At 40.1% G+C, this 13,572-nt stretch overlaps 1 protein-coding gene across 4 annotated transcripts in view; it reads right to left on the bottom strand.

Moving 5' to 3' along the window:
• The window catches only part of ryr3 (ryanodine receptor 3), a 114,640-nt gene that overhangs the window by 25,843 nt on the left and 75,225 nt on the right, over positions 1-13,572 (bottom strand). For all 4 annotated transcript variants that reach the window (XM_085248289.1, XM_085248288.1, XM_085248287.1 and 1 more), the window contains 22 exons: positions 13,370-13,502; positions 11,617-11,720; positions 10,684-10,819; positions 9,256-9,439; positions 8,065-8,167; positions 7,834-7,954; positions 6,945-7,114; positions 5,329-5,549; positions 4,819-4,909; positions 4,466-4,606; positions 3,733-3,896; positions 3,548-3,626; positions 3,270-3,359; positions 2,577-2,720; positions 1,621-1,683; positions 1,455-1,530; positions 1,233-1,356; positions 800-915; positions 628-695; positions 413-534; positions 231-280; positions 89-149 (listed from right to left, as the gene is read on the bottom strand). In XM_085248289.1, coding sequence (XP_085104415.1) covers positions 89-149; positions 231-280; positions 413-534; positions 628-695; positions 800-915; positions 1,233-1,356; positions 1,455-1,530; positions 1,621-1,683; positions 2,577-2,720; positions 3,270-3,359; positions 3,548-3,626; positions 3,733-3,896; positions 4,466-4,606; positions 4,819-4,909; positions 5,329-5,549; positions 6,945-7,114; positions 7,834-7,954; positions 8,065-8,167; positions 9,256-9,439; positions 10,684-10,819; positions 11,617-11,720; positions 13,370-13,502 — 2,561 coding nt within the window. The remainder of the gene's footprint in view (positions 1-88; positions 150-230; positions 281-412; positions 535-627; positions 696-799; positions 916-1,232; positions 1,357-1,454; positions 1,531-1,620; positions 1,684-2,576; positions 2,721-3,269; positions 3,360-3,547; positions 3,627-3,732; positions 3,897-4,465; positions 4,607-4,818; positions 4,910-5,328; positions 5,550-6,944; positions 7,115-7,833; positions 7,955-8,064; positions 8,168-9,255; positions 9,440-10,683; positions 10,820-11,616; positions 11,721-13,369; positions 13,503-13,572) is intronic.

The raw sequence follows: 13,572 nt of genomic DNA on the forward strand, positions 1-13,572 counted from the left end.
TTTTTTTATGAGTTAGTGGTTTAAAGATAATACATGCGTGTCTTTTATTGAGCTTTATTACAAGTCTTATGAAGTAATACGCACTTACCTAGTGTCAAGTGAGTGAGTAAGGATGTGCAGACAGCTCACCATCATTGCTGAATCACTTCCTGTGGGATATATTTAATGTAGATACTCAAAAGGATTGCAAACAAAAAGCCACACAAACATATGAACAGAAGCAACCTTACCAAAGAGAGAAATCCTGTGTCTGACAAGAGCTGCCAGCTTACAGAACAGACTGGAAAAGAAAGGAAGTAAGAACGAAACTGAAGAAGATGTTAGGAAAAAGCAACCGAGTGAAAGAAAACAAGAAAGGGCTTTATGAAAATACAAGAAAACACACTGATCAGCAAAAACATGATCACAGTACCTGGTGACCATCTCCTTCTCTTTATTGGAGGCACAACCACAACTGCTCAGGTTCTTACTAGGTGTAGACAGGAAGTACAGACAGTGGTTTTTAAGTGTTTGATCAGTCAGGGGAAGCAACACCTGGGGAGAAGAAATAAACACTTTAATTAATAAAAATAAAAAAAGTAACTACAACAGCACATCAGTGGCTCAGCTGCAAACAGAGCTCCCAACCTTGGCAAAGAACTTGATTTCCTGGTCATGAGGGGATTTGTCGGTCTTCCCACTGGTGGCCATCGCCTCTGGATTAACGATGTTGAACACCAATGTCAGCCAAGGCTTTTAGCACTGAACAGTACTAAAAAAAGTACATCAGCATCTGCGTATAAAAATGCAGCAGACTTACCAAGATGAGCAATGAACTCCTGGGCAGAGTCAACATTCTTCAGCAACCTCTTAAGGAACTTGTAAGAAAAGCGTTTTTCCATTGATGATGAATCCTGCTCCATGTCCTTCAAGCCTCTGTGAGACAGAAACACTACTGACTACTAGTCAAGAGTCAAATCTTTGGTTTATTATCTCAAAATTTCAACTTACTCAGCAGTTTGACTCAGAAAGTCAAAACTTTAAGGTACTAACTGTAAATTTTGAGATAATAACAGAAAATTTTGAGACAGCAACACAGCCAAAAAATGCTTTTTCCAGTAGTGGAAACAAGCATCCATAGTAGCAGAAGTGCTCATTAGGATTTTCCCCAAGTTTTCAGTATAGCACTGGTAAAGTGCTATACAGTTGCCTAAATTTTCATTTCTTTAAAACGTGAGCATTAGGAGGCTGACCTTGTGATGGCATAGCCACTAATCTGCAGGAACTTGAAGAGCTCCTGGGCCTTCTCTCTGTCTCTGTACTTCTCTTTAGCTGTCAAGGTATCATAGGGTACCAGCAGTGGGTGGGTCCCTCCTCCTGGACAAGATTGAAAAGTCATTTCAGGCGCTTTCTTTTGAACACAAATAAATAACACCTCGACTGCTGTTCATAAAACTTCACTACGATTTGCACACCTTTGCTGACAAGCTCAGTTTTCTTCTTCTTGGCCCAGATGTTGTGGTAATTTTCTGCAACCACCTCCACCATGCCCTGCAGAAAAAGTGCAGCTTTTCTCAGTTTTTTGTATTTTGTATTAGAAGATACATGGGAACATTTAGGAAGAGTCAAATGAAACCCAACCTGCAGCTCTCTCGACAAGGTGACATTGTGCAGATCCATTGGAGCGGGACTGAATCCATTAATCTACAAAGTAAAAAAGAAGCAAATTGCTTTTGAATCAGCGTTTTAGCTGGCAAAATGTGCAAAAGCTAACAAAAAACAGCAAAAGATAATACAGATGGATGGCTGTGATTTATGAACAGCAAACGGAGAAGTTTTAACTGCCAACATCACTAACAGACTGAAAATTCATTTATTGCCCTTCTGCTGTCATCCCTACTGGATCTAGCAGATTTATCATTTAGGCTACTAAAAAACATCTGCAAGTAAATGTTGCAGACAAAATGCTAATATATGCATATATCCACACTTTACTCATAGTCAAGTCTTTTCCATGCTGCATTTCTGCATCAGTGGCTTTTAATTGAATATTTCTTAAGATCTGCTAAATGTTAACTGTAGAATTTTTGTTCATTGACTCAATAAAAATGATCCCTACCCACGCTTAAAATGTGTGTTTTAAATGCTACGCTGAAAAGACTAGCAGTAAAAATATCTCCAGTCTGAAAAAATGTGAATATTTTCTTTTATGTATTTTACTACAGTACGTGCTTTGAACTCTCTATGGATCAAAAAAGACTCTTTATTCTTTAAGTTAAAAACAAAGCAGACATTTCTCAGTTCCCAAAACACAGATTTCCATTAAAAAAGTGGTCTTGAGAAATGAAGCCTTCATTAAACTTGTATTCATTACTGATACAAGCCATTGGGACTGTTGTTTGGTGTTTATTATTCTTGCATGACAACAGTGGTCCTGCTATTTACTTTTTAATGGGCTCCTGTTATAAATGATGTCTGCTTTCTGTAGCGTGAATCACCAAAGACAGAAAAATGAAAAAGGAGCGTCTAGGGAATTGTTGTCAGTTGATGAGATAGTAAATATGCATCACAAAAGGAAACATTTATAAATGTGTTACCTGGGACTCCGAGATCTTCCGCTGTTTTTCGCTCTCTCGTTGCTGGAACATCGCCTCACCCTCTTTGGTCCTCTCAATGTTCCAGCCCATAGCCAACATGCTCTTCAGTGACTCTCTCACTGGCCAGCGATATGTTTCTCTCTCCTACAGAATGAACACATTCACAGTCTAACACTCTGTCCTGTAGAAGACATGCAGGCTATATAGAATAGGCCTATAGACCAGATGTCACAGCTTAACAAAATGTGAAAACATTTACACAAAAATCAAACAAACACACATGTATTTCTTTTCAAACTTCTGATAAAAATGTCCTTGTAAAATCATTACTTATGATGTGGCTTTTTTCTTGCCGTCTCAGTAAACCGCCTCAGAGAGTTTTCAGAACATAAGTGTGTGTGTCTGTCCACCTTCGATAGTGTATAAATTTGTTTGTCTGTGGCTCCACCCTTGCATATTTTCTGGCTACCTTAGTAGGAGTTTTAGAGTTTATCTTACAGAGTATATTTGGCCTTCACCTCTCGTTTTTGACCCAACACCTGACACAAAACCCGAGTGGTGCATTTGCCCCTTTGGTTGATCCAGCCACTGTTCACAGAAGCCTCATCAGAAATACTCTCAAGCTGTCAAGGTGCCATTCTTCAACAAGGGTGACCAGCTTTCTCAGCTGTGTGAGCACTAATGTGCACGTACCTTCTCACTCAGAGATTTATAGGGCTTCAGGAGTGGATGGGTTTTGGCCTGCTCATCCACAGTGTCTCCATGTTTCCAGCCCACTGACATCTGCAACACAGTTTATTTCAATTAATTACACCATCTCGCATTTTATTAAACCATGAAATGTAAACTGTTTTAGTAAAATGACTGAGACTACAAAGTACAATTACAACTTTGCATTTCTTTGGATTTTTATAACATAAATCGACTCCAAGCATGAGTGAAGAAGACACTGAGAACACGAAGGCACGAACCTTCTCTGAGGACCACTTGTCATGGGAATGCTCTGCATATTTGTTGGCAATGTACTCAAGTTTTTCAGGAAGGGAGATACTGAAAAGTCAAAATTGTGTTTAAGTCATAACATATGAATAAAAACATTTAGAAACATGACATGAAACATGCTGCTTTAACAAGGCTGCATTTTTAGAACACTTACTTGGCAGTGCTGATGGGTTTGGGGTCAAAGTTACCCTGTGCGTCCATTGATGCCTGCTTCTCCAGCGTTGCACCTAAACTGGAATCCACAAAGTCTGGAGGCAGGGCCCCAGCGATTGCACACAGGCATGACATGGCCATTTTGAAAAGTTCAGTATCATATTTCTACAAAATGTAAGAAGAGAGGGAAAGGGGTGCTTAGACGTTTCACCATTTCACTTTTATGTTTTCAGAACGTGTCTGCTGAGACAACTACAGTGGAGCAGAGTAGGATCAGCCCCCCTCCCAAAAAGGAATGAAAATGAAAGCTGGAAAAGTCTGCACCATGTAGTGACCTGTCACAGACTGATAAATGATTCATCTGATTTGGCTTTGCCTCAGCTGCACTGCTCACAAGCACTTCATTGAGCTTTCACTTCACTGCCTCTGACTACTGAGAACTTTTCTCTCAGGAGATCCACACTCAAGTGTTGAAAACTCAAGATTTAAAGAAATAAATAAATAAGAATATATATATATATATTAAATATGGGAGAACAGAGTTTTACAAGCACCACTCAGCTACCAAACATTTTGTTCTGCAAAAATGCGGATCAGAAAAATACCACTTCTAGTCCTGGTTCATTCTCGGAGAACAACAAATACGCAAAATACAGAGAATTTTTACAGCTCTATGCACACTGGGCCAGCTCATCTTTAATAATAAATACTTATAAATAAATTCCTGGCTGTACCTTATGAGAAAGGGAGTCAAAGATTCCCCAGAAGAGTTTCTTGGTGAGAAGGAGCTCCTCCTCAGAGGCAGTACCAAAGCTGCCCATACCAGATGGCAGGCAGTAGTACTTCCAGTTCTGCTCGTAGTGATTGGTCAGCAGCTAGAAATAAGAAACACAAACGCGCACAAAAATTCCTGAATATTTTTACACTCCAATTGCGATTGCTACAATCATGTTGTTTAACTCTGGAAGTTAGGAAGACAACGGGTTCCCAAATTTTACATTCCAGTGATTGCCTGTGTTATTTCTTCAATAACCTTTTTGACTCATACATCAAACACATATTAACAAGAAAGTGTTTTGCGTCTCACCCGGAGAGATATCTTGCAATATTCATTGAGCATTGGAACGTCGAACACCAGACGTCTGAGCAGCTGCTGCATCATAGAGGGACGCAGGTGTCTGTGAAATAAGTGCAGAATTACATCTGTGTAGGCGGAATATGATTTTCTCTTATGTGCATGTGCTCACATCCAAGAATATTTTAAGAACTGTGAGAAGGAAAATTTTTATGTTGTAACCTTGTAGCAGGCATATACTCTACGCACCATGCTGCACGAGTCCAGGTAAGGACATGGATCAAGGTCACGCTAAATGTGTTAAATTTACACCAAAATTAAAGCAGCTTGAGCTGCTATAATTTTCTACCATCACACAAAATTTGAAAATTTTACACACAAACAAAAGATGCAACCATTGAAAGATTTGAAAAGTGAAGCCAGTGCCCTAAACCTGCATTATTTTTAATGGCCAGCAGGGGGAAAATCCGGATTTCTTTAATTTAACTCAGCTAAGACTAAATAAAGCTAAAGAAGCCTTACTTGCAGATTGCCAGCAGACACTCTTCAATGGCATCCCTTTGGGCTTTGGTGAGTGAGCGGCCTTTTGACAGCCTGTAGATAGTCTGCAACGTGGAGTCAACCAGCTGTGCGTAGTGCTCTGTGCTGCCAAAGAGAGCGGCACAGCGGGTCAGCAGAGGCAGCAGAGCTGAGCCGATGTACCTGTTCATGGCCAGCGCAGTCTCTGTGGTGCTCAACACCTCCTGTGAGACAGAGAACAATGCATGTAACTGAAAAAGGAAGAGCAGCCCAATCTCTACACGCAGAGATTAACAGAAGGTGGAAGTGATTATAGGTTCCGCCAAATGTAAATATTATGCAGTTCTCTAATAGCAGAAAATGACAGCAAAGCTGAAGAGCTTCAATTTCCACTGATGTCACAGGCGGGGATAACTGTATTCATTAAAACCAAAGTTTGAGAAGTCTTTCTGTAGCTTCTTGTTATTTTTGTGGGAAACAGGTGGTGTTTGTGATGGTGTCATTTACCTTTTGCATGTAAATTAAGTTCCAAATGTAAAAAGTTCCGGATGGATACTTTTCAAAACTGGAAAGGGCTTACTGTGAGCCATTCAACCGTAAATAATGGAAAGACAATTTGTTAGTAGAAAATGAATCTGCACTAAGAGCAGTGAAGGTGGGAATTTGTTCACAATTTTCTCCCTTTAAAAAACAAAAGAATAATAACGGAGCAAAGTAAAGGACTAAAGGAAAATAACCATAATTGAACTAGTTGATAATTACTTCGCTGTTTTAGACTATATTGCGTTATATTTGATCCATAGACTATACATAAGACATACATAACATATTTTGGGTATGTAGTAAGTGTGATGAGAGCAAGGGTTCACTTAATCACCTGTCAAGTCATTTTAAATGACTCCAAGTGTGTACCTTCGATGCACAAATTCTCCTTACAAAGAGCAAAAACTCACCAAAGGAAATTCAAACTTTATATCTAGTTTCTTATCATCTATCAAAGCTCCTCGGTCTGCAGCTTGTTTTTACCCTTTTGCCACTTTCAGGATCCTCTGGCTCATTGATTTGATTGACTGTTAATCTGTGCTAGACTGACAAATGGATAATTCAACCAAAATATTTCTTTCAAAGTGTTCGCAACTTCCCAGATCGTTCTGTGTAGCAAATGACCGGATAAACTGGGTTACGAAAAAATGTAGTCTGAGTGAAGTTTTTATACTGAACTGTTTAAAAGCTAAGGGTGACCTGATCAGTAGGCCGAATATTATGTTAATATTTCTGAAAATTTGCAACAGGCTTAGTAACTGTTCTGAGCAATCGGTGCTCATGTTTGATAAGATTTATTCCCTCTGTGGCACATTTGATGAGCAAACTAGAAACCTTCATTTCATTATCAGTAAATGACAAAAGACTTAAGATCTCAAAAATGTAACAGGAGCAGAGACGACAGAGACGATTACACCTGTCAGGTACAACTAGAGCTTACATCCTTTGTATTTGCAGAGACTAAAATGTACTTTTTCAGGAAGTGGATACAAATTCTTTGGCAGGTAGTCATTGACAAAATGGGACTTTGAAGGTGAAAGTGTGTGTGTGTGTGTCGTGAATGTTCTAGGACTTACCGTATCCAGAGACGCCGAGGCTCGGAGGTCAGGCAGGAAGCCAACCTCCAACATCTGGAGCAGGAAGCTCTGGTCCTCGATGCCGTAAACTCTGTCCAGGAAGAGCACCATGGGGGCCTTGTGGTCGGGACAGAAACAAGCTGACATGTCCGGTTCGGTCACTGTGCCATCTGAAGGTTGGTGGAGCAAAACAAAAACCAATGAAAGGGATTCACTGAAGAAAGTTTCAAATGTAACATGATTTCGGAATAAAATTAGGCTTTAGAGTTTAAGGGAAATGTAATCCCAGACACGATAAGCTGAGGAAACCAAGCATAAATGTGAAATGTATTTATTTTCTGGTGTTCTTGCTGTTGAGCATCGTTGTAAGCCATAATTTTATAAGCAAGGCACAAAGTAGAAAGGTACTAAAAACACAATGTAGGCATATTGGTTTTCCACAGAGATGTAGAGGGAAGCAAAGGCTCTCTCCTAAGTGATGTCTCCTGCCAGTGCAAAGGCACTTACAATAATATACGTCCAGTTAGCAGAGCTGTGATGATACTCTGCAGAGTTATGAAATTATTTCAGCTTCCTTAATCTGGCAGCACGACACACATGCTGTACCAGGCAGAGTTTTTATTATTTGCCGAAAGGCAGTAAGGTAATGCGGCATGTTTGTTCAGCAGGATGTGGCAAAAACTGTTTGTGATCTACAGCAGCCCAGGTTTGCCTGTAGAGTATAAATTAGATTTTTAATCAGACTACCGTGCACCTTCAGCCGTGAATCTAAACTAAACAACATTTTTCTTTCCCCAGGTAGACCTCCCGTCTCACCTTAATTCACTTCTGTTTATGTGTTTCCTTTTAACAATCAGAAACTGCCTAAAGCAAACTTAGACCGGCATACCTTTATTAACGACAGGCATTTTGAGGGGGATGCTGATGACGCCCACCAGGTCCGAAGTGGGAACCAGAGAGCGCAGGATGGCTCTGATACGCAGCGCCTCACCTTTACCTGCATTGATAAGCTGTAAGAGATGCACAGGCACAAAACAAAAACAATCTCTTTCTCATAAGAGTCCCTGTGACAGTATACAGAATCTCATTCTTCAGCTCAGGCTGTTGTCGAAGGCCTTACATGCATCTCAGGAGCACAGCGTCCCAGCAGGTCAATGAGGGCAGAGTAGAAGGACATGATGGCGTTGCCCATGTGAATCACTTCCCCTTCCTCCTCACCAGACCTGAAACAGACAAACACACTATATAAAAATTATACGCACAGTATAATAAATATTATCCTGAACACGAGAAACATTTCTTGGAAGTTGCAGACAAGCTCTGCAGCGTGGTTTCAGGATACGGCGGGCAACAGAGGCGCAGTAAATTGGGCAATTTTGTGAGCATTTATAATAATGTTTTGGCACAATACATGATCTCCTTGCAGGCTATTCTGTTACACATATTGATTTTGAGCAGCTTTCCAATCTCTCTCCCCACTTCAGGCCATACAATCTTTCAACATTAAAATTCAGTCAGTGTTACAGGCTTTGTATACTTATGTAGAAAGGCAGGGACAAACAGCCAATGCCAGGGATAATGTATTCCTTTCTTTTACATATTCTTCCAGAAAAGTACCTTTTTTCATACTGTCCTTAGGCTCCAATTATGATTTAAAATCTCTGATATTTTTTTATTCAAGACTTGCTTTAATAACACCTGGGTTGCAGTTGCATTATAAGACTTTCCAGTAGTTGAAAAAGTTTTTCATTTTTCCCCCTCTTTTTTAAAAAATGTCAAAGTCATCCGAGATAAATGATCGCTTAAAAAAATTTGTGGTTCTTAAATGTGTCTTCAAACACATGAATGTGAATTTAGCTGCTGAAGTAAATTATATTTTGCTAAATAAAGAGTAAATTAAGAAGATTTTCTTGTTTTGGTAGGAGGTTTTTTTTTTTAAAGAGAGAGAACAAAAGACAATTATTTGATAAAACTCCACTTTCAAACAGCAATTACCTCTCTCTTTCTCTTCACTGTTCTCTTGCTGGGCAAAGGCAATGAAATAAACTTAGATCTCTTTTCCCGTAATGTGATATGGCTCTATTTGAGGGTCTAGCAACAAAGAATAATGCTGGTTTAGCTAAGCACACAGGGAAATCTAACTAAAAGTAACATTTCACACAGAGACCCAGATAATGAGAGCCTTAATCACAAGAGACTGGCTTTAGAGTTTCTGAATGGGTTTCTTAGTGTCTCGTGGTGATAAAAATGCTGATTCAGTAGATTTTAAACACTGTGGAAAAAGAAAACAAAGAACTGGTGTCGTTTTTACCCAGTAGTGACTCCAGCAGGAGTCTTGGGCAGGTCCAGGGCAGGATCTTCAGAGATCTTGATGGCCTCTTCCATGGCAGCCAGCAGACCCTGACCTCCCTCGCCCCTCAAGGCTGGGCCGAAACACTCTGGACGTCTGATGAGCAGCTTCACCACCACGTTGGCATTTTCCTCCACGCTCTCACCTGGTGTGAGGAAGAAAAAAAAAAAAGGAGGAAAAAAAAGCAGACCAATGGAAAGGAAAATTGTTATTATCCCCAAAAGGAAAGGTGAGAGTCAGCTAGAGTGTAAAACCCCTGAAAGTGGTATTCAGCAGCTTCTAAAGCACCGCTACATTTTTTATCCAGGAAAAGCCGACTCACATTTCCACGTGAGCCCTCAGCAGGACCCTGGCATCTTTAACCAGTGGATTTTTTAAATTTCTGTGCAGTTTTTCATTTCTATTCCAAAAACAGCATCACTGTTAAATCCCCTGCTGCTTTAATACACAATACTCACAATTATACAGATGCAGTAAAATCACCCTAGACTGTTTCTTTGTTGCGATGCCATTTTTTTGTTTTATCTCAATACTTATTTATTGCTCAGTTACACATATTCAGCGACTTAATTAGATTATATTTTCTTTAAAATGTCTTTAAAAAGCATCTCGGGGGTGTCCTCGGGAGGTTGAAGCTATGGGAAAGTTTTTCTAGTTTGTAATAATACTTTTTATGTAACACACTGCACAGTAACTAGTTTTTGCACATTTAATTAAAATCCAGATATTAAAGAAGACTCGAATAAAAAACAAAAATCAAGTAAATCATAAATCACACACATAACACAACAGCGCCACATACATATGTATCCACCAAATATCCTTACCACATACGAATATATGAAAACACTCAATATAAAATATAGTTTTTGCTTTGTTTGCTTTATTTACCCCTTGCCAAATTCCCCTCCCCCTGTCTGTCTCCTTTCTCATTCCCATGTTGTCTTTATACAACGTGTTCAGCTTTTAAGTATTCCTTGCACCATATAGGTTTAGCCTGGTGTCTGACCTCGTCTGTTCTCCTGACAAAGTCGAACTGACCACGTGTATACTCAAATGTATGCCACAATTAAAGCCTCTTTGAACTTTAAGATAGCCTCTGGTGTCATGTATGTCAGGCTTGGGTACAAGCGGAGGCTTCACACAATGGTACACTCAGATATCGACAAAAAACTTCTGTGTTTACAGGATAACTCCACAAGCAATGTTTTCCTTCTTTATCTAACATTTTCCAGTCTGTTGCACTTCTAATCAGCATGCTGATGGGTGCAGTCGGCATGCTTTGTTGTGAAACAAACCAAAGGCCAAGTATATCACTGCACCAAAACGAGCAGAGGAACAGAATTGCCAGGGATGAAAAGTCATCTTAGTGCTCAGTATAAAACATACCGTTGCAGAAAACGGCGAACCTCAGGAATGAGAGGTAGCGCTCTCCCTCTATGGGGTTCCAGCCGAGGTCTGGGTATCCCTTAGCCACCAGCATGGCGCAGCTCTGAAGACCACAGCCTGCTAGGTATGTCACCACCTACGGTCAAGCAATTCTGCTTCACTCCTGGGTATTATAATGGCACACTGTCTTTCTGACTCAGTGTCAGCAACAGTGACAGCTTGAAAGCCTCTGCTGAGCTAAGCTTTTCCAGCTGTCACAAAATCATTCAGCACTTTTCATAGAAAACTTTGGTGGCCTGAGCTTTCTATTCTTATCTGACTTGCTTTCTCTATAATTGTATGTGTCATCCGAGTAGCACTGCGTTCTAGTATTGACAGATGATTAGCACGTATTCTTCCTCTTCTGTGGCCTCCTCAAACTTTATGAACACTGAGCTGCACATAATTGGAAGAACATGTCTTGTGGGTTGGCGAAAGCCAGATTTTAAACCAAAACCAACATGGTGGCCTGAAATGTGTTGGCAAAAACTTTCGAGATGAAGAATAAACCTAGCAGCAGAATGCAATGCAAGGTTTAGACAGTGAATAAGATCCTGTATCCACATAATTCCCTAATTCTTAATGTTTGACTTTATAAATAACTAAATGGATCCTGCATATGTTTTATAGTACAATCTGTTTTGGTATTTGATGATAATATGAACATGTGATCAGTATACTGGTTGTACATTTAGCTAGTTGTACAGTTCAGTTTCATTCACAACTTTCCAAACTAATTTTAAACACTACATCTGCTAAAACAACAACAAGTTATGGTCAGAATAGAAACTGGCTACAATCTAATGAGCCTGCAAACATAAAGTGCTGCGTGATTTTTAGCTGTGCTGTTGAGTATTTCTTTGAGTAAGGCTGCGATTTCATTCGTCATCAAACCTTCTCCAGATCAGGCTCCTCCAGGGCCAGCGCCAGACCGTTGTTGTCCATCACTGAAGACGCTGCGACATCCAGCGGAGTGGAGCCCCGCATAGCTTCAGAGGCTAAACACACACAGAAACAGGCCGTCAGCAACAGAGCAAACTTTGCATTAGTTCTGCATTAAACAACAGGGGGCAGTGTACCGACACAGCACATCAATCTTGATATTCTCCAGTCTGCATCTTTGAAGCTCAGAATACCAGGTCCCATTAATCAGTTTGTCAACACCTGCCCTTTTTGCAATATTACTCCATTTTTAAAGCGTCAATGCAGTCGAGCAGATACTACAAAACCACTTAATATTGCAGCACAATGCAGACTATGTTACATATTATTAATTTATAGGAAAACGTGGCTTGTAAAAGAGGCAAATTCTAAAAGTGTCATATAAAAAGGGCAACAACTAGTGTGTTTTCATTCAACTGTCCTCTTCAGATCATGTGACCCTGTCCTCTTCCAGAGCCAGGTGCTTTAGTTTACGTGTTACACAGGCACGCAGATCTCTGTGACTCATGTCCTGCTCTGGACGCCTAAATAACCCTCATTTACTGCTCGCCATTCTTCTCTCTATCAGCTGCCTCCCTCTGTGCCCCTTACACTTTCAACTTGATATACTGGCATTTTGAAATCGAGCCTGTTACTCTTCTTCACCAGCTGCTTCCCACAATATCAGCAATAAGTCTGCAGTGAAAAAAACTGTTGCAGCCCGTAGCAACTATTGGTTTCTGCACACATTATGTAGCAGCAAAAAAGTTTAATTGACGCAGTATGGAGAATACTCAGGAACATATTCAAATGCCAAGGCATCCTCATAACCAGTGTGTTCTCCACTGTCTGTTTTTGCCCCAGCTTGTTCCTTTCCTTCATATTAAAAAAAATCTATTCAATTTCAGATTTTTCATGTATCAGGACATAATAAATAAAACCATCTAATCCTCATCAGGTTCTAAAATTAGGTAAATACTTCCTAACCTGTACCATACGTGACAACATAGCAGTATATATTTAACAAAAATTGAGTCACAATGTCAAAGAAGTGTATGAATAACATAAGTACACCCTTACAGATTTCATAGAATTAAGAAGTTGGAGCCACGTGTTGCTCATCGAATGCACCTAATCGTCAGCAAGTGTGAGCACCTCCATAAATGCAGAGGCTTTGCTGGTCTGAAACATTCAGGAGTGTGTTAATGCAATGCCAGGAGGAGCAAAGACAATAGAATTGGCCTAAAGGGACAACTGTTGTTGGCCGTCAATCTGGGAAGGGTTCTAAGACCATTTCTAGTTTGAAGTTCATCATTCTACAGCGAAGAAGATTATTCAGAAGCATACAAAACTTTTCTCAGGAGTGGACATCCCTGCAAACTAATCCCAAGGTCAGACTGTGCAATGCTTAGAAAAAATGCTAAAAGCCCAAGAGAAACAGGATTTGGGCATGTTGTAGTCATTGAGGCAACCATGAACTCCTTTGTTTACCAAAGCATGTTAGAGTCAAATAGGAAGCCATCTGTCCAACAGCTACAGCTCAGCTGATGTTGGGTCATGCAGCAGAGCAATGGTCCAAAATGCAACAACAATTCTACAACATAATGGCTAAAAATGAAAAATCAATGTGTTGCAATGGCCCAGTCAATGTCTTAAGACAGCTGTGCATAAATTAAGTTGAGTTTTTTTTTTCCAAATAAATAATGAAAAGGCAAAATATACTTACCCAATCCGACGCTGCTGTTCTCCAGCAGGTAGCTCAGGTGGTCAAACATGGCTTTCTGGTTTTGCCGGCTAATACGGCAGAAATAGCACAAGAAGCGACAACAGCTAGCTACCATCTTGGGGAAGGCGATCTCCTGTGGAAGAAAAAAGTAGACTGTATGGATCAATCTGCAGCCAAATAGCCCCAAATAAGCTGCAGTAGGA

This window comes from Mchenga conophoros, linkage group LG15 (genome assembly GCF_057382185.1).
Source record: "Mchenga conophoros isolate Kocher_MC1m ecotype Shallow Benthic linkage group LG15, M_conophoros_male_GT1.1, whole genome shotgun sequence".
NCBI lineage: Eukaryota > Metazoa > Chordata > Actinopteri > Cichliformes > Cichlidae > Mchenga > Mchenga conophoros.